The sequence below is a fragment of the Corvus moneduloides genome, chromosome 1 (genome assembly GCF_009650955.1).
Source record: "Corvus moneduloides isolate bCorMon1 chromosome 1, bCorMon1.pri, whole genome shotgun sequence".
Classification (NCBI taxonomy): domain Eukaryota; kingdom Metazoa; phylum Chordata; class Aves; order Passeriformes; family Corvidae; genus Corvus; species Corvus moneduloides.
Window position 1 is genome coordinate 85,485,416 of NC_045476.1, and position 25,847 is coordinate 85,511,262.

Genomic DNA, 25,847 nt, shown 5'->3' on the forward strand with positions numbered 1-25,847 from the left:
CGCAAAACTATGAACAAGATAGTCTCCAAAACCTGAACACTTTAAATCTGCTTTGCAAGAAGGTAAGGGAGTGAAAAACTATATACAGGAGGGCTATTTTCATTTGCAGTGATGTCTCAGTGAGTGGCTGTTGCAAGATGTGTTTAGCAAAGGAACACGGATACGGCTGAGGAGAGCTGGTACACAAGTTTGCTACACGTTTACCTAAGGGCTGCCTGTCCGCAGCGGAACCCTGCAGGTACGCGTTCTTTAACCATCTCGGGCAGCACCTCTCGCCGGCTGGCGGAGCTTTGCACGGCTGTGTGATGCCGACACGGGAGCGGAGCCGCCCCCACACCGGGGCGAGCCTCCGCTCCCCCTCCAGCGCCCGCGCTCCTCACACTCCGCATTCCAACGCGCGTTTCCGCGCCCCGAGCAGCCGGACACGCGTCCCCAGGACGCCCGTGGACGACGCACCGCGGCAGGACGGGACGGGACGGGACGGGACGGGACGGGACGGGACGGGACGAGCGAAGAGCCTGCGGGACGCTGCCCGCGCTCCGGCCAGGGCCGGGCGGGGCGGGGCGGGGGAGAGGCTGAGCGCGGCGCAGGGAGCGGCGCGGCCCCGGCTCCGCCTCTGCTCCTGCCCCGCCTGGACGGGACGGGGCGGCCTCGGGCAGGAGCGTGCGGCGGCGGGAGCTTTCCTTGTCCTCCTCCTCCTCCGCGTCACCCCCGCTGCCGGCTCCCCGCGGCGGCTATGCGCTGCCGGGACCGCCCGGCCGAGCGGCGCTGAGGGGGCGGGCGGACGGACAAAGGCTGCGAGCTGGTGCCGGCGCTGGGGCGCGATGGAGCGGCGCGGTGGCTGAGGCGGCTCGGTGGGGCGAGCAGAGCCGAGCCGGGCCGGGCCGGGCCGGACGAGAGCGGCACATGGTGCGCGGCTGGTGCCCGGCGCTGCGCACCCGCGGGCGGGCTGAGGGGCCACCATGGACAACTTCTTGGCGGAGGTGAGCGCGGGCCGGTGGGATCCTTCTCCTTCTCCTCCAACGTGGGGTTGCTTTTGTGAGGCAGGATACCGGCAGCAAAGCGGCGGGAGGCTCACGGAAAGTGTTCGTTCCCTCGAGTGGTTCGGTTTGCAGGGCGTTCGCAGGAGCAGCGCCGGGGGAGCGGGAGGGAGGGAGCTGCGCCCCCCAAATTCCTGGCCTCCGTGGCCGTGACCGGGACGGAACTCGTGGCCGCCGAGCTGGAGCGGTGCTGCCCCGGGCTGTCCGCAGCTGGGTGGGTGCTCGGCGCTAAAATGGGCTTATTAGAGCGGCGGGGGATGGAGGCTCCGGTGCCGCGGCTCTGCCCCCCAGCCCCGCGCCCACCGGCGGCACCTCCCCCGCGGCGGGGACCCTGCGGGACGCGGGCAGCGGCGGGCGCCGGTGCGGACCCTGCCCCTCTTCCTGCTGCCGACGGTGGGGCAGCCTCTGAAACCGTGCCGAGGTGGGAGTGGGGGTCCTTCCTTGGGGGTTCCCTGCGTGGAAGCCGGGGAGCGCGCTTTGTCCGCCTTGCACGGGCATGAGAGGCTTCAAAACGATGGAGGCTTCAGAGGCAGGGCTGCCGTTGGGCACTCTTTTTGAAAGGTTTGTTTATTAAGTTCATGTTATGAAGTACAGACGAAATATTTTTGTACAGAATGCAGAGGAGGGGGGCCGAAGTCTTTAAAGTCGTTTGAGCTTTACCGTGGTCTTGTGAATCTTGACAACTTCAGTATATGCCGGGTGAAGAAACCAAATCAAAGGTGCTTTGCTACTGACTCAGGGTATTTGATTAAACTCACAACCTGGGTCCTCTTCTGGTCCAAGCTAGCTGAATTTTGCACAACAATACTTTACTGGATCAGTTTAGCCCGCCTGGTGTCGACACAACGTTATGAACATACGGTGTGAAGGATCAATGGCACCTGTGTGTTGTGCCTGTAGTTTGCTGGCAAAGCCCATGACTGGGTTGTGACTTCTGGTGACTGCCTGCACACTTGCTTTAATTGCACCTCTTGCCGAAGCAGTTGCACTGTCAGGGTTGTAAATACAGGCCAGACATCTGTTTTACAGGGCTGTGATTAAACTGCAAAACTGTCCTTTGCCCTCATGAAACAACGTCCCTCGTGTTCTTGGTGCTGCTGTTGATGCTTCCACAAGAAAAATAGGTGATCTGTTTACTGAAATAGTAATTAGTCAAATAAAAGAAGGTCATACACTTTATTGCTTGTTGGCTTTTCATTTGTCAGACAACAAAAGTTCTGTCAAGTGCAATAAGAAGGAAGAAATGCAGGATTAGCTTTGATGAAGTCTGAGTTAAGTAGTAATACTGCTTTTTTTTTTTTTTTCCCTGTAGAGGATGTAGTCCTCACCTCTCAAAAGCTCGTAAGCCATGAGCAATATGGTAGTATTATCCTCGCCTTGCAGAATTAGTCTGAAGAGTCATCCTCCCCAACACAAAGTACTGTAGTGTGCCCTACATACAGGTGAAGAAGAGTTTTCATGGTTTTGACTCCTCTATTAGGCAGAATTACTTGCTCCAGGGAAAATACAAATAAATTTTGCCAGTCTGTGTTAGCATTTCAGCATGTATTTATGTTAATCTGTGGTTGCTTCATGTGGACTTTGATCTTTCTTAAGAGCTTTGACTCCCTTTCAACATGTTGATATTACTTTAAAAGATCAGTAAATATAGCACCTTGACTTTAATCTGCATCCAAAGTCCCACCCACAAGTATAAACATTTTCCTTCCCTCACTCTGGAGCAGAGCACATGTAAATGGCAATCAGGGAGCTTGAGGCACAATAGCAGAAATGCACTGAGTCTGACCCAGCTACCACAGAAGAATGTCTGTTGAAGGCACTGGATTGAGCCACTAGGTAATTTAATTTGTGTGAGGCAGACATCCTGCAGCTGCTCTTTACAAAAATATTTGCTGACTTATCTAGGGAATTACTGTTCTCGTTAAAATAAGTTATAGTGTGTGGAAGAAGGAGGAAGCTGGATGAAAGGCACAGGTGAAAAGCCCAATCTGCTCTGCTCTTCTTTGTCAGAGACGTAAGCCTGCTGATGTGATTATATTGTGGGAGAAAAGCTGATAGTGGGAAGGGAGTATATCTACTGGCACTTCACAGGGGTTGTTCCTCAGCATTACCAAGCAGCTCCTGTTTGCTGCACTGGAGGCAGAAGTGTCTTCAGTCTGGCTGTTACAGAAAATACTGTACAACTTAAGAGTTAATAGGAAAAAAAAACAACCCTGCATTACTATTTCTCCCGTATTTTTCCATAGCTAGATGGTAAATGTAACATTCTCTCGGTATAGGGTGATGCTTACTGGAACAAAATGAGGCAACTGAGTGAGACACCTCTGGAGAGCAGGAGGTGCATTGCAAGGGAGGGACTGCTGCTGGGACTTGCTGCCTTAAGTGAGGTGTGGGATAACACCATGCTCCTGCCAATCACCTGACACTGCCATCATCTGTGACTTAGCAGCTCTTTGACTTCTCCATCCTGCTGCCCAGTTTCCTTTCTTTACTGTTTCTTAGTATTTTTAGCTCTCATTCTTAAAGGACAACAAGTGGCGGTACTTGTCTCCACGGAAGCCATGATTTCCATCCCTGTCCCAATTTTCTAGCTCAACCAATTTAAAAAAACCCATGGCTTTAAGTAAATAATTAGGCAAGAAGAGTTTGCCCTGTAACTTACTCCCCAGTATGCTTTAATTGCTGCAAGGTACTAACATAATAACAAAGTTGCATTCTAAATACAGAGGAAAAGTGTTTTCTGAGGCTTTTTTAAAGGCTGTTGATTGGTCTATGCTACCTTACAGTTTTTGGAGGAAAGATGGAGGTTAAAAAATTTTAATTTTTTTTAATACATTTATATAGTCATATTTGCTTATCTATAGTAATAAAACCTGTAGAAATCCTGTATGGATCTGTGCAATAGAGCCATTTGGCTGTGTTTCTTAACAGCCTGAAAAAATTGTTCCCATATGTTTTACTGATAGCCACGGTGCTCTCAAGGGAGCAGGCTCCTGTGGTAGCTGAGGTCAGACTTTTTTCCAGTGAGAATGCATCCCTGCAGAAAGGGGATGTATGCTGTAAGGGAAGGAAGAAAGTAATTTCCAGATGAGGCAGAAGGCAAGGAAATTTATCACAAAAAAAGGCAGGAGAGTGGAGCTCAGACTGCCTCTTCAGCATGTAAAGTTCCCAAGCAGTGCTTATCAGGGCAGCAGAGGAAGGGGATGCAGAAGTCAGGTTTGTCTTCTTCCTCTTACACGGTAGTTACTTTGTCCAATGCGTACGGGGTGTTGCACTGAGCCATGGTTGCTGTCCTTGTCACAGCAGTGTGGCATTTGCTGACCCAACAGAGGTCAGAAAGGGCTTGAGGTTGGGAGGAACTTCTGTAGGTCATGTCCAAACCTGCCCTCCGAGCTGGTGCTCAGCTCCTGGGGAACTTGCAGCACAGTGTGCACAGTGGTGGCTGCAGGGATTGTTTGGATTTAGCTGTTGCCAACCTTCAAGGATTCCCCTCACCCTTGCAATTGTGGAAATTGAGAAGGGAGGAGAACTGTGTGTCCTGCCTTCTGTGCAGCATGTCTGGGTAGATGATGTTGAAAGAATTCATTATAAAAGCATCACCATCATAGAGGTCCTGCTCATGTTTCTCCAACACTGCACAGGAGTTTATTTGGAACTGCAGGGTACCTTCCCAGTGCCCTTTGAGGCACAGCAGATACTCTGGTTTTATTTGCAGCAGTACCACTGGTACCTCGAGTTCAGAATGGTTTCCTTCATTTGTGCTCTCTACAGCTGCACATAATTGCCTGTGTACTCTGTTTTAAGGAGAGGGCTCCCAGCATGTATTCTGGGGGAGCAAGTGTTGAACCTCCCTCTGTGGGAAGGATATGGGACAGAAATTTAGCTTCAGAAAGCTGTCAGAGGAGGTATCTGCTTGAACCTGGAAGCTCTTAATTCAGTTATGCAGCTTGCAGCAAACTTTTCCTTGGTTCTCCCTTGTTGCAATCGCAGATCACAGCCTCACAGGACAGAGTCCTTTGAGGAATTCATCATCTCCTGCAAACAAGTGGCCTTGGCACCACCAGGGTTATTTGCCTAAAGAGAAAACCTGGTTATGCAAATAAATACGAGCATCAATATACATGGCTTCTGGCTGTGCCGTGCAGCTCAGAGGATGGGTTTGGGACAACCTTGGAAGTCTCCCAAGTTTTCGTTTACAAGTGTTTTGACGATAACACAAGCGTGGGTTTGATGTTTCAGCTTTTGGTATTGGTGTAAGCTGTGTAGCTTACACCAGCAAAGTTGTCTTTTAGACTGGTAGGGCAAAACCATCATCCCGTGAGTGATGGCATAAAGGTGTATCTGGAGACCTTCTGACTGCCAAAGCCATGCCAAGCAGAAACTGTGCCTCTTTTGGCTGTTGACGTTGGCTGTGTTCTCTGAAGTTTCTGAGCTGTGACTTCTCATATTTAGGTTTTTTGAAAGCTGATGGTTGTTTTGTCTACAGTTATTTTTAGGTTAATTAGAGAGCACTGTGTTTTGAATAGAAGATGTTTCAAGGGAGCTTAGGACTACCTATCAAGTCAGAAAGATAAAGTTTTTTTCAGGTTTATTTCTCCAAGCTGGAAATCACATTCACCATCAGTATCATGTAATGGTCACTGCCCACCACAGATACTTCACAGGTGCCTTTCATAAGACAAATTTGTGCAACTGAAGCATTGTCGTCGCTGGGCTAGAGCCTAGCAACCCTGCTGGCACCGCACATACTGTAAAATGACACAAGAATTCTCTTAAAGCTGCAAAATACGTAAGTTTTGAAGTTGGCAGTGGAGGCTCTACATTCTGCAGGTCTGCTTGTGGTTTTTTTGGTATGTTCAGTCAGACTCCAACCAAAGAAAAGCTGTGAAACCCACTATTACAGAAGACTTGGCTGCTTCTGAGTCTGGGATTTTTTTTACCTTCTGGTGGCACCTCACTGAAATGTTACCTTTTTCTTTTTTTGGTCTTTTCCCTAATTGTATGTTTGTGTTAGCACTTCGTGTGCAAGCTGTTTTGCTCTAACAAGATACTCTTCTTTATATGTGTTTTCATTTGGTGAGCACTGTGTATGGGTGATATTGGTGGTTGTGAACCTCTTCAGGTTTTTTTTTTGTTTCAGAGCTGTCGTGCAGCCTGCTGGCTGGTAAAAGGGAATAGTGTTTGAAAGCATGGCTAGTCTCAACTTATTTTTGATGCCAGGTGGGACGGGCTTTTATCAGAAATGTTCCTCATTTTTTTCCATGATTCTGTGATGGCAGGAGAGGGCCACTTTGGGGGAGAGAGGGAAGCAAAAAGGAAGGGTAGCTTTAGGTTTCAGTGTTGTGTGGGGAGTTTAGTGTGCTGGTCCAATGAGTAACCTGAGAAACCTTGCAACCTTTCAGTGCTCTTGTTGCCCCATTGTGCCTCAAAATATAGAAGAAAAGTTTGGGGCCCCATATAAATAATTATGCATGGTTGAACCACATTTGGCTTCTGTGGTGGTTTCAGCATGGTAAGACCAATATAGTCTCATGAATCTGTTTTTTGACTTTAGAAAATAGCTGAAGAAAAGCTGGTAGGTTCCTGGCTCTGTGTACTGGTGCATATGTGTATCTATATACAGTGTCACTGTGCTAACCAACCCCTAGCAAGTGAATAATGTGCCTCCCTTTTTTTTCTTTCAGTATGAATTGTTAATATTGGTATTACTTTTAAAAAAATTCTAGCAAGACAAATGCCCTTTTCTGTCTCTTGCATGGGTGCAGACCCAGTGGAAGGTGCAGCAGCCTCCATTCAAGAGCAGGAGCAGCAGCTCCACCCCTGGAGCATCCGGCGTGTTGACTGCAGTGCCGTCTCAGTTCTGAAGGGAAGCATGTCCTCTGGGTAGTTTGATCTCACCAACCTTTTTGGCTGCAGGGCCAGTGTTTTTCCTTAGTGAATCACCATCTCCAGATGTGGTCAGAGCCAGGAACATAGTTTTGGGTGGAGTGTGGGTAGAAGGGCAGGAGGTAAAAGTCACTCTGAATTAAGACTTCTGCTGAAGGGACAAAAAAAAGGAATTATCAGCCTTAAGTCACTAATTGTAACAACTTTACAAGTTTTAGGATGTGACCTCAAAACTTGCTAGATTGATTATGACTTCAGGCTTATATCAGAGGGTCATGGCTTAGGCGTTCTCATTTCTCTTGGTTTTTCCTGCTGTTTATCATTATGCAACATTTTAAACCATTAGTGAGACGTAAATGAGGATGATTTGGTATTGGGACCACAGCTAATGGCAAATTACTGTTTTTTGGGTATTATGGTTCAAATTTTGCATGGTGGTTTTTGGTTTTTTTTTCTCTAATTACTTAGGATTATCTAAGATGTCCCATGTCTGAAATATGAGCATTATCCATTGGCCGTATTTACTGTAATGCAACTTTGTTCTGGACAGCCCCTTGATAAAGAAAGGTTAAGTGGATTATCCTTTTCTTAAGAAGTCTGTTAAGTAGCTCAAACACTCCATTCTTTTAAAGGCAGAACTTTTCAAAGTTTGGGTTCAGAATGGGAACTGATATTGACTATGCTCCAGATCTGCCTTTTGAAGTAAACTACATCCATGCCAAGGAAGAAACTACAGCTTTGCTACATGGAAAAGATGAGCATTATATTGGGAAAATATACTGGGAAAGATTCACTAGGAGAGAAGGAATGAGTAAGATTGCTTGTATTTCTAAATGTTCCTGTAACAAGAAAGGGGATGTTGGGAGAGAATATACTGTCTACTCCTAGGCCAAGTTGGTGATTAATAATGTGATCTCAGGTAGGTCCACATGCCATTTATGCTTGTTCCTGATATCCTCAGCCAGGACAGCCAGCATAGGGATGTCTGGCAGCTTTTCTGGAAGGTCTTGTTCCATGGGCATTGTGACTGGATGGACACTCTCCCACTGCAGACCAGTGACTGACTGGGGAAGGCTGCTGAGCTGATCCAGCTGTAAACACGTCATGCCCATGCTGGTTTTACTCATTAATGTAAATACTTGCTCTGTATTTAGCTGCTGTTTTCCTTTCGGCCAGGTGACCTTTTTTCATTTCAGCCTGTGAATGCCTTCTTATTTGGTGGAAAGTTTAGGGAGTTGGGGTTTCTTTTTTATCGAAACTGTAAACATAAGTGATGTTGGAGTAACTTAATAATATATGGGGTTTTTTTGTCGAATCGGTTACTTAGGAACAGACACAATTTTGGTTCACTTTGGAAGCATGGCAGAAATTGGGGTGTGTTCGGTTTTGCCAGCCAAAGTTAACATTTCTGTTTTCTGTAGACTCTTCTGTAGAGGGGTTTAACACACAATTTCTATATGAGATCTTGTAGTTTTTCTTAGTGTGTAGTTGTGCTTAGGTATTTTTCACCAAGGGGTAGCCACAGTCAGTAACTGGAAAAAAAAACCACAAGGCACACTTCAGCCTTTTTAAGGCTCTGAGGAACATTGTATCCAACAAGCTCATACCCTGGTATATGGAAGGAAGTCTTCAAAAGTGAAAGGTACTAGTCACTTGTATGGTTTGCTAAACCTGCACTGAAATTTCAGATGCAATATACATTAAGCTGGATTTCTTATGTGTCTCAACGACCCTGTCCGCAGTGGCTAAATGTAAGCATGTTGGAGCAGGGCCTAAATATGGGAGTCAGTGTAACACCTTTTACTCTGTCTAGGATTAATGGCATTCTGAAGGAAAACTTTCTAGAGGACAGACTTTACTCCTGTACAATCCAGTGTCCTGCCAGACTTCAGAGCTGAACAGGGTTCCTGTATTTGTATGTTAATACATTATAGCAGGCACATACATTGTTTCAGGAGGGCATTTTGCCTGGTTTATGGTATCAGACTTTCTTTTCTTTGAGAGTGTGTTGTCATCATCTTGCAGCAAGCCTTGCTAGACTTCTGAGTTAATACTAAGCTGAGGTGAATATTCAAGAAATCAATATTCTTTCTAATCCATCTCTTAGATGGATTAAATATTTCTATGACATTTTTGGGGGTTTGGTTTTGTTTTGTTCCAAATGAGGGAAGGAGGAAGAAAGAGAGGGTAACTCAGCAGCAGACTTCAGGGACCAAGCTGTGCCATCACGTGGGATCCTGGCTGATGGCATGCACAGGGTAGAGGGCTGTGTTAGAGGACTCAGGAAGTAAAAGACTAACTGCCCTTTGATGTGTTAGTGTTGCCCTTTCCTATATATTCTTGGGAAACTATTCATAATCCTTTATTATAGGTCAGTGATACAAGAGTGTGTTAATACAAGTCTGTTTTGTTTTGGAGAATGCCCTTAAGGGAGTTGCTGTAAGGACACCTTAGCAGAGGAAAATGTTTGCTTGTTGCTTTTTCCGCTGGGGGGGGCAAAACTATATTCCCACTTTGAGCAGGTTTACCTAAGGGCATTTTATCATGGCACACCTGGCTCTATACTGGGGCTGTCTCTAAAAGTATTGAGGGTCTTCTGGGTTGTGTTCTCTGTTCTTAACTTCTTGGCATGGTAATGCTGGTAGAGTGGCACCCTGCTACCCGAGTCTGCTATCATGGTCTCAAAGTCAGGACTGATTGTGGTGCTTGTAGCATAACCTCAGGTAGAGACCTGAGGCTCAATGGTTGCTGAGTGCCAGCTGTCAGCTGGAATTACAAAACAGGGTATTACTGAAAGTTGTCATCAAAGTTAACATCCCAAATCCCTTGGCCCTCTTTCTCTTACAGACTTTCAGAAGGCTTTAGAAAACTCATTTTGATGAACTTTCCAGCATCTCGAGAAAACATTTCTGTAGTTCTTGAAATGATTTTGAACTGTGAAAGTGGAGCTACTGGCAAAGCCTTGTGTGGTTTTGGTGTTGTGTGCTGTATGTGTCTGTTTATCTTGCTGAGAGAAGTGCAGGATTTCTCTGAAAGGTTCTCACGCCTTCTCTTTTGCTTTCAGCCAAACTGGCCCTGCTTTTGGGGACAGTAGATAAGAGAAGTTTTTTCCTTGTTTTGAAAAAGTATTGATGTTTATCACATTATCGGAAATGGATTATTTGTTTCTACTTTAGTTGCTGTTGTTTAGAGTGACATTAAAATGTTTTCTCAGATTAAGTTAAATATATTTGTTAAGAGAATGGGATTGTTTTTCTTATGAAGTTGTTTATCTTGAGGAGAAGTCAAATCCTTTTGTTTAATGTATGCATCTGGTTACAGAGCCAGTGGCCATCATTTCTATTTGACCATTTTAGTGGACCAAACCCAGCTTTGTATCTTGGTTAGGTTATATTTTTATTTGCTTCAGAAAGGAGCCAAGTTGGCAAGACACGAGTCACGTCAGGAGTCACACTGCAGTTCATGTCAGGACAAGGAGTAGATGCTCATTCTGTAGGTCAGACTTCTTTCTTTGTTGGTCGTTTTCTTGGATCTCTTCCCCTTATTAAATATAGACTGGGTTTGTGATTAGGGTTTATCCCCTCATTACAGCTTTCTGGTGATGGGTATGATGAATAGGTTTGTTTGGTGTGTCCAATCAATTAGTATACTCCCCAGAAGAAAATAAGAGCAACGTTTACAGCAGGGCTTTGAAGGGTGGCATTTCCTGCTGCCTTTCAGACCGTGTACCGGGAGGAGTGTCCCATGAAGTGAGCTCTTTGTTCTAAAAACTCCAGTTGGATTCTACCGTGTGATACTTGATAAGCTATTTCAAGGAATAAAAACACACAGCAAATCTATGCTAGAAAATGTAATTTGTGCAGCAGCCCCTTTTTTTCCTCCTTGCAATAACATTTCTAATAATGTGTGCACCAAATCTGAGAAGTTGTAACAGATGATACATGGGATTTTGGCATAAAGTTTCACAGCACTTAAGGCAAAAGGCTGTTTCTGTTTTCTGTTTTAGGAGTCTCTACTCCAAATTTCTGTTTCTATCACGCCATTTTTCCCACAATTTTGCTCTGGTGATCTAGTACCTTAAATGACTAGGACTCTGGTGCAGTAGTTAACACCCCAAGTTTCTTTTGTACAGAAGCCCATGAATAAACTTAATTGCAATGTGATGAAATAGTTGTATTAAACTTTCACTGTGTAGTTGCACCTCTGTCAGTAGGATGCCTTTGTACCATGTAGTTAAGGTGGAGATGCCGTCAGTTCCTGGTGGAGGACAGAAAGTGGTATGGAAATCTGTGCGTTTTCTTATGAGCATCCAGTGGTCCTTTGCTGGTGGCTTGTTCTTAGCAGTCCTTACTGAGTGCAAAAGGAAATCATGGAATTCTTTTCCTTCAGACAGGGATTCAGCAGTTACTGTATTCCAAGTGCTTCTGGACTCAGGCAAATAAAGGCTGTAATTCTGAATTTTGATTTCTTGAACTAGTGTGTCACTTACAGAAACACTTCTTTATATTTCTTGGAAACATTTGATTTGAAAAGTGCACAGTCGCTTTATGTGATGAGAAAGGCCATAAAAGCTTCGCTGTTTTCCTGGGATTTTTTTTTCTTTTCCTGCTGGAAGGCATCAGAGGTTTTGGTAGGCAGTATGAGCTGTGGCTGTCCAAGAGCACAGGGATGTACCTCCCGCTCTGCATGTAGACGTTAGGCAAGAAGAGTGGCTGCACATAAATCCGTGGCTAAATTGAAGGGACAAGAAAGGCTTAAGGCAGCAAAGGCCCAGACACCTTCAGCAACAGATCATGGGTCATGCTGCTGCAGGGATGGCCCCAGGGACTCCTGAGGAGGTGGAGGAGAGGAGCTAGCATCAGGCTCTGAGCAGGAGCAGATGCTTTAGCAGGGTGGCTCCTCCAAGGGGGGTCCTTGTTGGATACAATGTCTGATAGCTGTTGCTTTAGAATGCATGAATTAAGCTTTTTTTGCTTTGTAGTTCCTTTAAAATTTGTAGAATAATCTTCTGTTGCTGTCCTCTAACCAGCTGGAGTTTTCCTAACTGTAGGTTTTGAATGTGTATTTGCTGGTTGGGTCTTTGGTATTATAGAATCATAGAATATCTTAAGTTGGAAGAGGCCCACAAGAATCACTGAAGTCCAACTCCTGGCCCTGCACAGGACATGCTAAGAATCACACCATGTGCCTGACAGCATTGTCCAAATGCTTCTTGAACTCTGTCAGGCTTGGTGCTGTGACCACTTTCCTGAGGAGCCTGTTGCAGTGTCCAGCCACCCTCTGGGTGAAGAGCATTTTCCTGATATCCAGCCTAAACCTTCCCTGACACAACTTCATGTCATTCCCTCAGCTTCTGTCACTGGTCACCACAAAGAAGAGATCAGTGTCTGCCCCTCTGCTTCCCCTCAGAAGGAAGTTGTAGACAGTGATGAGGTCTCCTCTTACTCTGCTCTTCTCCAGGCTGAACAGACCAAGTTACCTCAGCTGCTTCTTGTATGGCTTCCTCCCCGGATTCTTCACCCTATTTGTGGCCCTCCTTTGGATGCTTGCTAATGGCTTACACCTTTCTTACATTGTGGCACCCAAAGCTGCCCCCAGCACTCGAGGTGAGGCTGCCCCAGTGCAGAGCAGAGCGGGACAATCCCCTCCCTTGCCCGGCTGGCGATGCTGTGCCTGATGCACCCCAGGACACACTTGACTCTCCTGGCTGCCAGGACACTGCTGACTCATATTCAACTTGCCATTCACCAAGAGTCTCAGGTCCCTTTCCACAGTGCTGCTCTCCAGCTTCTTGCTTCCAAGCCTGCACATGCATCCAGGGCTCCCCCATCCCAGGTGCAGAATCCAGCAGTTTCCCTTGTTAAACTTCATATGATTGGTGATTGCCCAGCCCTCTGATTTGTCTAGGTCTCTCTGCAGGGCCTCTCTTCCTTTGAGGGAGTCCTTCCATTATAAAATTTTGCCAAAATTTTGGAAAGCCTTGCATTTTATAGTGGTCTTTTTAAATATCTTTTTTTTAGTGGTATTGAGCAATGATGTGCTTCTGGATAGTGTGGTGTAGGCATATTGGAGAAATCTGGTTTTTTTTCCTCAAGAAAGCTGCAATAAAATATCTTTCAAAAAATAGGACTTTGGCATTTGTTAGTAGTGCTTCGTGGGTGGCAAAAATTACTTTAGTAAAATTTGCCCTTTGTGGTTTTATTGACACTGAAGTTCCTACTTTTTGTTACCATGTGATCATCTTTTCCACTCATTTTGTTCCAGACACTCTACCGGAGGAACTAATAGTCAGCAAGTGGCTCTTTCTCTCCAGAAGTCCAATCGTGGTACTAGCACTTGTTTTTTCAGGAAAGAACTGGATTTTTATCAGATCTTTGTAACTGTTAGGGAAAAATTTCAAGAGATCTCTGTCACCTGGCAGATGCTTTGCTGCTGAGGCTGCTGAAGGTAGTCTGTACTTGAGACCATTGGGATGTTTGCTCTTTACGTCTTCACTTGTGGAAGGGTCTGAGACCACCAGGAAGGTCCTTGTATGTACTTTGAAAAAGAAAAGGTTGTGTCAGTAAGCTCAAAGGTGTGACTGTGTAAGGTGCTGGTTCCTTTGTGGGTGTGTATATTTATTTAGCTGGTCATATTTTATTGTACTCCAGCTGCAATGCTGTGCTGTTCCTTCCTTTCCCTATGTACCAATGAAGAGGAAAGGCGTGGGGGAAGAGAATACCTTGTATTGTTTGCTGGTGTAGATGTAAAACAGGATATTTGTGCCTTCTGTTAACCTGTTGTTCCTTGCTAATGCTGATGTTACTTACCATTCTTGTATATTGCATGTGTTTTTTCCATTTCTTAAATTTAAGTAAATGATTTGGCACAGCTGCTGTGTCTTCACAGGAGGAAATATATGGCAATGAATTGCTTCGAGGTTATTTAGAAGCAAAAAATGTGATTGGTTTGTGTATCTTCTCCCTCTTTCTGACCTTTGCAGCTGGAATTAACTGAAGCAGTAAAAAAAAAAAAAAAAAAAAGGCTGTTTGTTTGTTTATTTTTCCCAGTGACCTGGGAAGTTTGTTCACAGCTCAAAAGCCATACTGAGCAAGAATAACAGAAATGACTGAATTGCTGAAAGATTAAATTCCCTGATGGAAAGGTGGTTTGTTGAGGAGAAAAAATAAGGTCAGAAGTAGTAGCCATTAGTGGCTATAAATAAAGTTACTCATTTAGGCCCTCAGACGGATAAAAGAGAGAGGTTGTTCCAGTTTTTCATCTTTACCATGTGGTAAAAAGTTAAGGTATGTCATGCCCTGCCATTATTTATATGGCTTTAAAAATAGCTCCACTTGTGCTGTTTTCTGCTCAAAGGAAATTTTCAAGCATACTTGCGTAAGTGACGACAGCTGTTTGGCCCCAGTTTGAAATAAATACAGGAGTTTATGAATCATTTCACTTTTAGTAAGTTGTGTTCCCTGCAGGGCAATGTCTATTCTGTCAGTACATTTACAGTTCTGATAAAACTCTGAATTTAGTTTTTAACCGTGTCTGTGGTCATGTGAGCAGTATGGAAATGGTGTAGGGAGTAGCTAGTGGGTACCTGTGGGTCAATTGGCCTTGTCTTTTGCAAAATAAAACCTGATTTGCAACCTCGTGAAGGAGCAGGCTGATTTTCTTCCTTGGGGACAACAGCCATGGAAGTGAGGAGGATGCAACAAACCAGCCTGAAGTAGCAATGCACTGAGACTGCCCTGGGGACCCTGGCAGAGTCTTGAAGACTCCAGGGGCTCCATGCTGAGCTTGGGTTAGACTTCAGACAGAAGGCTGTTTTTTCTAGGCTCCAGGTGTTGGGATTAACCTTATTCAGAAGTGCACCAAGTACAGTCTGGGTCTTTCTGTGTCTTTGTTGCACTGTGTACAGTACTGATCCCACAAATTACATTTTTAGTTTAAAAGTCTTTGTTTAAAAAGCAGCTCCCTTGTACACTTAGCTGTGTTTTGGCCCAATTAAGTGAAGAATTTGGGGGCTTGCCTGAATAGCCAAGTAATAATTAACCTCTCTTTGACTTAGTGGTGCAGAACTAGAATGTTCATCTTCAGACCTAGGTTTCTTCTGCCTTGGTGTTGGCTGACTGAGCAGTGGCACGTGTCATGTCCTCTTTCCCCTTTAATGCCAAGTGTGTTTGTGGACGTGTTACATTTGTCAGGCTTCTTTGGAAAGTAATAATAAAGATGCGATGCTCTTGGGCTTATCCTGAGTCCAAAGCTTAGCATGGAGTGTCCTACTTGTTGTGGCTCCCAGCTCCCTGTGTGCATTTTGCCCAGCAGCTCTTCTGAGGCTGAGGGGACTGTTATTAAGGTCTCTCCTGAGCCATGGGGGATGCAGGTGAGTAGCCTGTTCCCAGTCTGTGAGTTTTGCTTCTCTTATCAGCAGATGTTGGCAGTTCCCAAACAAGCGGCTACAATAGCGGATTCTGACTGGGCAGGAGCAGGAAGTTGCTGGCTAAGCAAAGGCTTGTGGGTGGGTAGGTTTAAAGGCACAGAAGAGTTCTAGGGTTTTGGTGATCTATAGCTAAGCTATGTGATCATGTCTAAAGGTAACGAACCCAAAACAAGCTGTGGGAGTTAGTGTTGAGGCTTGGGTTTCTAAAATTTGGCGCCTTGACCTGCACAGTACTGGATTGTGTAATTTTTTCCATGGAAGTTTAGCTCCTGATGTTGCTCTACTTAAAATAAGTAAAGACATGGTAATCCCAGGATGAATATGGGGCACTGTTCCACCTGAGTAAGAGTGGGGTCATAATGTGTTTAAAATCAAGCATTTTCTGAAATACCTCCTGGTTTTCATTTCTAGCTGGGTGCAAGTGGCTTCATACACGTCACAGTCCAAGCTTGCTGTGGGAGAGTTAATGAACATTTAGGGAAAGATGTCCCTAACTGTGACAGGGAAGGTCGAACTAGGTAATCTTTAAAGGTCCCTTCCAACGTAAACCTGTCTGTGAGTCTGTGAACACTGTATCTGTTGGAACTCAGGAAACTCCCAAAAATCCACTTAACAGTAACCAGGAAAAAATGATTAAAATCCATGAGGTAACTACTGCTGATCTTGGTACAAGTTATATTCAAGTAGCAGGGACCATGGTCTGAGCACAGCTTCTGCAAACCTGCTGTCCCACTCACTGCAGTGCACATTGCGGGGCCCCTGTGCGTTGCTGCCGTAGCTCCCAGGTGGGCAGCAGTGGGTGGCGTGGCCTCCTGTCAGGGATGAGGGCAGGAGGCCTCTGCCACAATCATGTCTCTGTTAGCAGGTGACTTGTCTAACTTACCACTGCTTTTTAACCCATCTCAGGATCGTTGTTGCATTCATTTGTACATTGACTGTAGAGCTGCTTTTATTGCATACATGTCCTTGGAAAGACAGAAATCAGTTTTTTATTTCTACTTTATTTCTTTTAATGAAGCTGCCACGCTGTCTCCTTACCGATACAGGGCATGGCATGTACTGATGGAAAAACATTTACCTGTGGTGCCTTTTGTAGGGAAAATGTTCAAAACTGACCTACAAGACCCAGAGGAGATTTTTTGGCTTTTTAGGAAACTGTCCAAAAGAGTACAAATACTGCTACCATGCTGTCACAGAGAAGACTGAGTTCAATTATGTTTCCTTTAATTTATTGGAGAGGGAGCAGAGTAGTGTATGAAGTTTGGAGTAAAGGAGAGGGTGCCATGTAGTTCGTACCTCTACCAGTGAAATAGAATTGCCTCAGGGCTGGATAGGAGTAATTACACATCAGCCTTTGTCCTTCAGGGACAGATGGTATCATGAGAGCTGCTGTTAGGAGTAAAAATCCCAAGTTGGAAACATGGTACAGAAAATAGACTTAAAAAAGAATTGGACATTGCTCTTTCCTCCAGATGAGCAGGAAGAAGTTGCATGTGACGTTACACATTACTGTGTAAAGCAGTAACTGTGCTTTACAGGCCAAGCAGTGTTCCACACCTGTGGCACAGCATGGTCTGTGTTACTCATGCAGCTGCCTCGGGAACAGCGGGTGTGGATGTGTGTGCACTCGGGGTGATCCATCACCAGCCCATGCTCAGTCTTGAGTATTCGAGAATCAACTTGCTGGGGAAAACTCCTGCTGGAAGCTTTTTTTTTCGCAAGAGAAGAACCACTGAATGATTCACATCTTCTATTTCTGTAAGCGTGTCCATAAATCATTTTTAGACAAAAAGTTTTATCTGAGAGAAAGACTTGTACAGCGTATTAGGCTAAAAATCCCTGAACAAGCTTCTTCCAAATTGTCTGAAGTTGTGTATCATCTCTGGAAGTTGGATATGTTTGAGGTGGGTCTTAATGTGATCTGGAGGAATGAAAATGGAGCATGTGTCTCTTCATACTTCTAGCTATGGGCCTAGATCCTGTAGTTATCCTGTACAAATGGGATCTTGCTTATGTGAACATGAGGTGTGGATTTAACTCCTACGGGAAAAGAACATTGTGAAACCATGTGTATATCTGAAAATATACACAGAGGTTCTGAAGGTCACATTTATGCATAAACAAATACTCTCGTGTCTGTCTGAAGATGAAAGGGAGCTGAAAATGTGAGCAAAACAATGTTGTGTCGGCGCTCTCTTCAAAAGACACATGTTCAGTGATAAAGACGCTGCCAGAATTGAGCTGTGCTCATCTTACTAGCAAGCAGCTAGAATTATGATGAAATTATATTGATTTCTTCAAAATAAAGACAAGTTGGTACTTGGAACAACAGTGAAATTGTAGGAAGAGTGATTTGTGAGCAAAGCGGGGGGGGGAGGTGACGTCATGTGAATGCCGTCGTGGGATTTGAGTGATTTAAACTGCATTGCTGCGTGTGCCAAAGTCCTGCAGCCCTCAACAAAAGCTTCACTCTGCTTTTGTCATGGTTGTCCAGTCACTACAACATTTTCCATTTCCAGTATGTTTTTTCCCTTTCACTGGGTGGAGAGGTGTAGTGTATAAATCAGGCTCTTTCCCTCCTTGGGAGTTTGCGCCCATGCAAATAAAACCAGATCTACCACCTGTGCTAAGCAGGGGGCCAAGGTCTGGGTGACTTGCTTGGAGGAGGAGCAGGCACATAGTCCCTGCGGCTTGCAGTGTTTTCCACTGTGCACATGAAAATGGTATGGAGCTCCGAGGACTCAAAATTAATTTCCTTAGAGGTGAGGAAATCTCTGTTCCTGTCTGCAGAATGAAGTATTTCGTATGCTGCATCGCGGGTTAGAGGTAGTATGTGTGGTAAGCAGAAAGTTATTGCTCCACTTTGAGATGGTGATTTATGACTTCTTTAAAAAGAAAATTGGTTCTGTTTAAGGCCAAGTCTCTTTGACCAGCCAAGCAAAAGCTTGGAGGAAGCTAATACTGAGCTGGCAGTGGAGGGATGGAATGCATTGCTACTGCAACATTTATTTGGAATAAAGCCTAAGCGGCTTTTGGTGTTTCCTATTTCCTAGACTTCAGGAGTGCTTGAGCCACCAGCTTCAGCAGAACTGTCTTGTGAGGCTGGGTTTTTTGGTAATCATGAGCAAGATGCTTCTCAGTTGTTTTGCAGCTGAGATTAGTGGTAACAGACTGTTGTGTTTATTTTTTGAAGAGTAAAAATAAAATTTTGGCTAAAGCAGTATGAATAATTAGTAACATGCTTGAAAATACTCACCTTTTTTTGAAATTACATTTCTGAGAGTAATTCAGTAGGGATGAGTGCCCCTCCAGGTGACCAAATTGAAGTATTTTTCCCAGAGGAGGTCTGGGCTGAAGAAGCAATCATTCATTCTTGGGTGTATGTCACATTCACATCAGCTGAAATCAAGCATGTGCTCTTTCTGACCAAGGAGGTTTTCCTGAATTCTCTTCTGTTCTACGCTAATTAGCCAAAAATGCTTCTCTTTGCACAATTCCATGCTTCAGCATTTGTGGGAAAGTTGTTTTTTTAGTAGTGTTTAGGTCACTTTACCTTAGAGTTACTAAAAAATCCCAACAAAACAAGACAAAAACCCACCACCCAAAGAGAACAAATAGCTGGTTGTTTTTTTTGTTCACAGCATAGTAATATGAGGAGTGACTTTATTATTAGCATGAAAAGTAGTAAAAGATACTGCTTGTGTATAGGCAGAGGAAGGCATTTATGTTTGTTTTAGACTTGCATTCTTTTGTGCCATAAAAATCTGATTATGAGTATGTACAACTAAATACATTTTTATAGCACTGTGTAAAGCAGTCATGGAAAATTCCCAGTTTGAGCTTCTGCAGGCGTACGATGAAGCTCATTTGCTTAGAGTTTTGTTTGGGTTATTTCTTCTGCTTTTAGGGTTTGGGGTTTTTTTTGGTTTGGTTTTTGGTTTTTGTTTGGTTTTTTTGTTGTGTGTTGTTTGGGTTTTTTTCTTTTGGTGGATTTTTTTTGCTTTGGTTTTGGGTTTTTTGTGGGTTTTTTTTTTTAATTTTAAACTTTATTTTATTTTTATTTAAGAAAAAGCACCTCTCTGGGCAGGGAAGAATCAGTAATACTGCATTTTGAGTGCTGCACTTGCTCTTTAATTTAGGCACACTGATAATTTGACTTGAAATTATTGTGCAGTCAGCTTCTTTATAGATAATTTAAAGCATCATCCTTGTGATGGAAAGCTTGCAAAGTCCTCCCAGGTCTCACAGACTTGGGGAACTGCACCACGCTGTGAGAAGCAGATATTTATTGAATTGTCTAGGCTGTTGTTTGCAGAGGAGTTGGTTGATGTAATTCATTGCAAAGTAAAATGAATTGCCATGTAAAGGTTTGTGCTCCTGAGTAGACGCACTTTCAGAGGTAACTAAAGAGAAAAGTCATGGTTCCCTGAGATTTAGGGCCAATGAGGATTGCTCGTGAGAACCTGCTGTCCAGTGTGTTGACTCATAGCTTCCAGCATACCTTTTGGGTGGCAGGGTGAGGGGGGAAGCTGGGAGAGGTATAGCAGGGATGTGTAAATCTACTGGACCAGTTACCTTGTAGGAGAAGATGATGCTTTTGTCAGACTGAAAGTTGCTCTGTGATCTGTGTGTTTTCTGTCTGTTGCCTGATAGAGGTGTCTCTCTACAACTACCCATGAGGAGGTGGTAGCTGGGTAGGGTTGGTCCCTCCTCACAAGTAACAAATGATGGGACAAGAGGACACAGCCTCACGTTGCACCTGGGAAGGTCTAGATTGGAAATTAGCAAAAACTTCTTCACCAAGAGTGTTGTCAAGTTTTGGATCAGGATGCCAAGGGAGGTGATGGAATCACCATCCCTGGAGGTATTTAAAATATGTGTAGACGTGACACTTAGGGATGTGCTTGAGTCATCAATGATCTCAGAGGTCTTTCCCAAGCTAAATGATTCTGTAATTTTATGTTAGTCTGTGGGTAGTCTGAGGTATTGGATAATGTATATTGGAATACAACTACTTCTTGAAGACAAGATGTCTAGAGTGGAAAGAGAAGCTTGCTCTTGGCTATATTCTTGCTAGCTCTTGCCAGCAGCTTGATCCCGTGCCTGTTGGTACATGCTGGGCTCACCAGAAAGATACTTCTGCTTCATATGCAAATGTGTCACACCCCCTACATCTCTGCTTCCGTTTCGTTACTTTCGCCAGCCTTAAAGACTGCTGAATTTCAGTTTTGAGTATCATAGAGTCATAGAATTTTCTGGGATGGAATGGACCTTAAAAATCATTTAATTCCCACCATCCTCTGCATGTGCCATTCCCTTCCCCAGGCAGGGACACCTTTCAGTAGACCAGGTTGCTTGGAGTCCCATCCAACCCATCCTTGAACACCTCCAGGCAGGGGGCATCCACAGGTTCTCTGGACAACCTCACAGTAAAGAATTCCTTCCTTACATTTAATGTAAACATGCCCTCTCAGTTTAAAGCCATTCCTCCTTGTGCTTACACTACATGCTCTTTTAAAAAGTCTTTTTCCATCTTTCTTGTAGGCCCCTTTTGGGTACTGGAAGACCATAAAAAGGTCTTCCTGGAGCCTTCTCTTCTCCAGCCTAAACAACCCCAACTCTCTGTCTTCATAGGAGAGTTGCTCCATACTCCGAGTCATCTTCATGGCTGTTCTTTGTCTCATATATCTCTGTCTCAAAGCAGCTGTGTTCTTGCCAGCCCTTCCTCTGGTCTTGCATCAGTTTTTCTAATCTGGGGAAGCACAGCTTTCCACAGCTGGCACTTGCAGACTGTTCCAGGCTGGGCAAAATGGGACTGTCAGTCACAGCTGGCAGGTGTTTGTGTGAAGGGAGTGGGATCTCCTCCCTGCTTGAGTTTGGTGTCTTGACCCAAGTAGGTCACATCCCTTAGTAAAGGGTGTGATCTTATTTCAGACCTGATCCTGGAGAAATGGGGGGAGAAAATTCTTCCTCTCTGTTGCAGCAATCCTTCACTGCTTGCTTGAGCTAATCCCCTTGGCTAATGGGAAGAGCTTAGCTGCAAAGGGTTCCCACCTTGATGTATGAATGGTGCATCTCTAGGAGATTACAGTGTATAGTCAAAATCATTTGGCTAAGGAGGTCCTTTGCCTGCTGACAGGCATGTAGCTGTTCAGCCCTGGGTTTTTTATGCTTTTGCGTGCTGGACGTAGTAAACTAGAAGAGAGTCTGGACCCAGATGCATTTCCTTACTCCTGGTTATCTCTGAGATAAATGCCTATTTTGTCAGGGGGTAATGCTTTAAATCACTTCTGTTTGGTTAAGCTCTTCTAATTGCTTTGTGGTTTAGTTTTGGATTAAATCTTCTGCAACCTGCTGCACAGGAAAACACGCATGTGAGCAAACAAAATTACAGAAGCAACTTCTCTGTGTTTCTGCTTCTCCTGCTCCTGACACAAGCACTAGGTTGAGGTAGTCATTTTTCCTTTAGACAATTACCAGCTTTTGTAAACATGCATTGAAGAAAGAAAGAAAAAAAACCATTCAAATACAGAGTCATACAGTAGATGTCTGTCCCTGTCATGGAAACAAGGATGCAGAATGGGAATGCGTCAGATCTCTAGGTGTGCGTGCAAATGAGGAAACGTGCCGCACCTTTCTGTTGAAAGGTGGGGTGTACAGTTTAAGCTGCTTTGGAAAGGTGCTGCAAGCCATGAGGAAAGGTGTGTCACTGCACATCCAAAAAACCTGTGAGCTGCTTTGTATGACCTGCCTTGGGGGTTTGTCTATGGATGAGACAGAACAATAGGCAATTACAGGGTTCTGTCCAGCGTGTGATGTTCAAGTGTCTATGACAGGAGGAAAGAAGGTTTGCTCATATAAAATACATGCTCTGTTTCTGTGTTTCCTACTAAAGGTGTTCCCTTCTGACAGTTCAGTAGTGAATGAGCTTCAAAGGAGTAAATTTTTTTAAAATTACTATGTAGGAAAAATGCCAGTAAAAGCAATAATGACTTGCCATAGTGACTCTGCTGACTTGCCCTGTAGATGTTTCATTTTATAGTTGCACAAGTGCAGAAGAGTCTAAACAGATACCCTAATAAGGGTAGTATTACTGCAAGGAAATGTATCTGGTCAGGGAGAAGTGGAGTAAGCAAAAAAGCAGGAGATTGCTTTCCAGAGGGTTGTGACCTTGAGCGGCTGACTATAATGAATGCAGTGTTCCAGGCTGCCTTTTTACCTTGCAACTGCTGCATACCATTGGTATTCATCAGCAGTGACCAGGCTCTGCAGTGAGAAGCCTTGCAAAGCATCATCTTGTTTCTGAGAGAAGTTTAAAGTTGATAAAATGCGGAAGTGTTCAAAGTGCATGCAGGAAATGCTGCCTTTTATCTGAACTTCATGAATTTCTAACTTTACCCACTATATGAACTTTATTGCTAAATTTTCCTTCAATATGGATCCCAAACTCTCTTCTGTACTAAGTTGCACCTTCTGCTTGTATTACAGTGGTGTGAAATGCCACCTGTGCAGCCTGCTTTGGTATCACATTGCCTCTGGGAAAGTGGAGATTAGCCCTGATTGAGTCTTCTACTCATACTGTGCAACAGCTGAGAAAGAGACTGGGCTGGGATTAAATTTCTCTTCCACTACTGCCACCTAATTTTCCTTGTCCTGTGTGTTGGTGAAGTGAATTAGGTGTTTTTTAACTGCCTGTTGCAATTTATTTTTGTTTAAAAACATATGATCATAGGTTTGAGAAGTAACTCATAAGAAGCTATTTCATATTTACTGACACCTTTGTGTTTGTTTTAGGGTCGGTAGGGTAGATCCTATTTATAAACTACTTAGAAATAATGAATTTTGAATTAAATAGCAAGTTATTTAAGGTTATAGGCTTGTGTCCTTTGCAATTTGACACATTCTCTTCATATTTCAAGAGAAAATTGAAATACATTGAAAGACAACAGTAATCAAATCTTACGTGTTTTACATCTCTGTTCATGGCTGGGTTCTAAAATTTGTTGGGAGTCTTTTTTGGGTTCCTGACCTGGGAAGGAAGGGAAGGAGGTAATCACTGGAGAAGGAGGAGATGGGAAGAGATAGCAGTTCTCCTGTCTGCTCCAGGCCCAACAGAAGTGTCCACCAAAGTCTCAGGGAGTGTTTCCTCCCAGGCATCCCAAAATGCTGATCAGGATAGGCAGGAGAAAACAAAAGATGATTTAGGTAAGTGGAAGAAAGGACACTCTTCAGGACTGTAGGTAGGTGCAATAATTTCAGAGAGTCCTCTTAGCATCTTTTTTCCAGATGCTGGAAGTGTGAATTAATTCTAAAATAAATGGAAAGTGGAATAAACTTTCTTTTTCATATGTGTGTGGACTTGTGTGTCTCCTCACAGGTGTGCTGGGGACTCTAAGTGAGGGTCACCCTTCAACTCGTTTCCCACCACTCCCTCTCCTCTAAAAATAGAGAAAATCTATTTAAACAGTGTTTCCCAGATTACTCTTTTACTGAGGTACCTAGTTCTGTTCTGTTGACTAAAGCTTCCATAACCCTCCGGCAAACAATCTTGCCCTTTTCTGTGTAGAAGTACAATACCCATTAGTTAGTGTGTTGTGAACGCTTTCATAAACTGCTGGGATTTCATTAAAACTCTGTTGCCTGCTTGCTTTTGGTTTTTAAGATGTGCATTTCATTGCTACATGCAAGGCAGTGAGCTCCAGAAAGTCAGAGGGCAAAAGGCATCAGATATTACGCACCATAAAAAGTGCACATGTCCTTCTGAGTTACAAAACCTTTCCCACAGTGAGGCTGGTCACACATGTTCTGTGTGAGGAACCAGGCTGAGCCCAGGCAGTGCTCAGCACGCACGGCAATGCACCTCTGCATCCCCCGTGCTCCCCGGGAGCGTGCGCTGCGCTCGCCAGCCTTTCTTCCTCGGGTGCATGGGAATAAGCCAGTGCTCTGCCCTCTAATGATAAAGTGTGCCATTATGTTTTGCTTAATTGGTTGTGTTTTCATCAGGTGATCTCCAGGCAGGCAATTTGGAGTTCCTCAGTGATTATTGTGGTTTGCAGTGTACAAATTAGTGTGGGAAGTTGCTAACTTTAGCCTTCCAGCTTAGGACTTTGGTGGCAGTGTTGGCTCTTTCAGTGTTCATCTGAAGCATGAAAGGCAAGGAGGGAGAGCACAGAGGATGCTGTGTTGCCTGCCATTCACTTGAACATCCATGCCCTGGCAAAGGTGTCATCCTATTTTCCAAACCTGCTTCTAGAAGTCAGGCAGCACAGTGGGCTTCAGATGTAGAGGAGTGTGATTTCCCTCCTGCTTACCTGCTGGATTTTTAGTTTTTAAATTTATTTAATTTTTAAGGATGATTAGGTCCTGAGAACGTGGTCCTGGTTCCCCACCACCTCAAGTTGTTTCGTAACCCATGTTGGACCCGTTCTGTATGATGCTGCAAGCCTGATAATGTCTACCCAAGGCTTGATAATGTCTGCCCAAGCTTCCCAAATGAGCCTCAGTGCTGCTGCTACCCACTTGCTGCAGGCCAGAAACCCACATTTTCCTGGCTAGGTGTAGACATGACATGTTTAATCTTCAGCAAGCTTTCCTGGGCTGCTGATCGTGCCTTTGAGCTGTGGGGGCGCTGCCTTGTGCCTGCCCTGAGGGACCACACGTGTGTGGGGCAGGCTGCTGCGCTGCCCAAGTGTCTCACCTGTTGGAGCTGTTGTTGTGAAGAGGTGCTTGTCCGGAATCCTGCCCCTGGTTTGTAGCAGGGTGTATAAACAGGGTGGAGCAGGAAGCTGCTCGGTGAGTCGCTGTGGCTCGTGGGAATGGAGGACCTGAGCTCCGACTGCCAAGGTCTGAGCAGCCCAAACCTCTCAACTGCCTGCGGTCAAAGTGTAGCTGGGATTTGTTCCTCAGCAAGAGGTCAGAGCAGTCACATGGGCTTCAGAAAGGCAAGGCTGAAATGCTTGTTGAAAAGGCTACTGTACAGGTCCAACAGCACATCCTAATTTACCAACTGTGTTTTTCATCTGTTTCTCCCGGTTTCTGTACTCTATTGGGTATTAACCATAGTAAGTCCTTGTTCTACAGATGTTTGCCTATATTCAGGGTCCTATTGACATCTGAAGGACATCACAGGTAGGCAAAGTTAGCAAAGGGTTCTGGTTTTTGTAGGGCAAACTCCATATAGATTGCCAAAATTTGATTTGAAAAAAACAAAAAAACCAACCAACCAACAACAAAAAAACAGAATAAACCCAACAAAAAACCCTACCAAACAAAAAAAAAAAACCAAAAAACCTCAAAACCCCACCCAAACTGAAGCATGAACTACCAATGTAAAGAAATAATTCAGTGTAAATACATACTTTTAATACTTGTGTCCCTGTGGCAAGAGAGAGATATGTAGTGATCATATTGTGAAAGCAAAGCTGCCAAGTGAGATGAAGTATACTGAATCATCAATTGTAAATTCAATGTAGGGGATCAATACAACTTTGCCA

General features: G+C 44.4%; 1 protein-coding gene across 1 annotated transcript in view; it reads left to right on the plus strand.

The window, feature by feature from the left end:
* The first annotated feature begins 643 nt into the window (after positions 1-643).
* MYO10 (myosin X) overlaps positions 644-25,847 on the plus strand; it is a 162,407-nt gene continuing 137,203 nt past the window's right edge. The window contains exon 1 of the mRNA XM_032117673.1: positions 644-983. Coding sequence (XP_031973564.1) covers positions 963-983 — 21 coding nt within the window. The 5' untranslated portion in view covers positions 644-962. The remainder of the gene's footprint in view (positions 984-25,847) is intronic.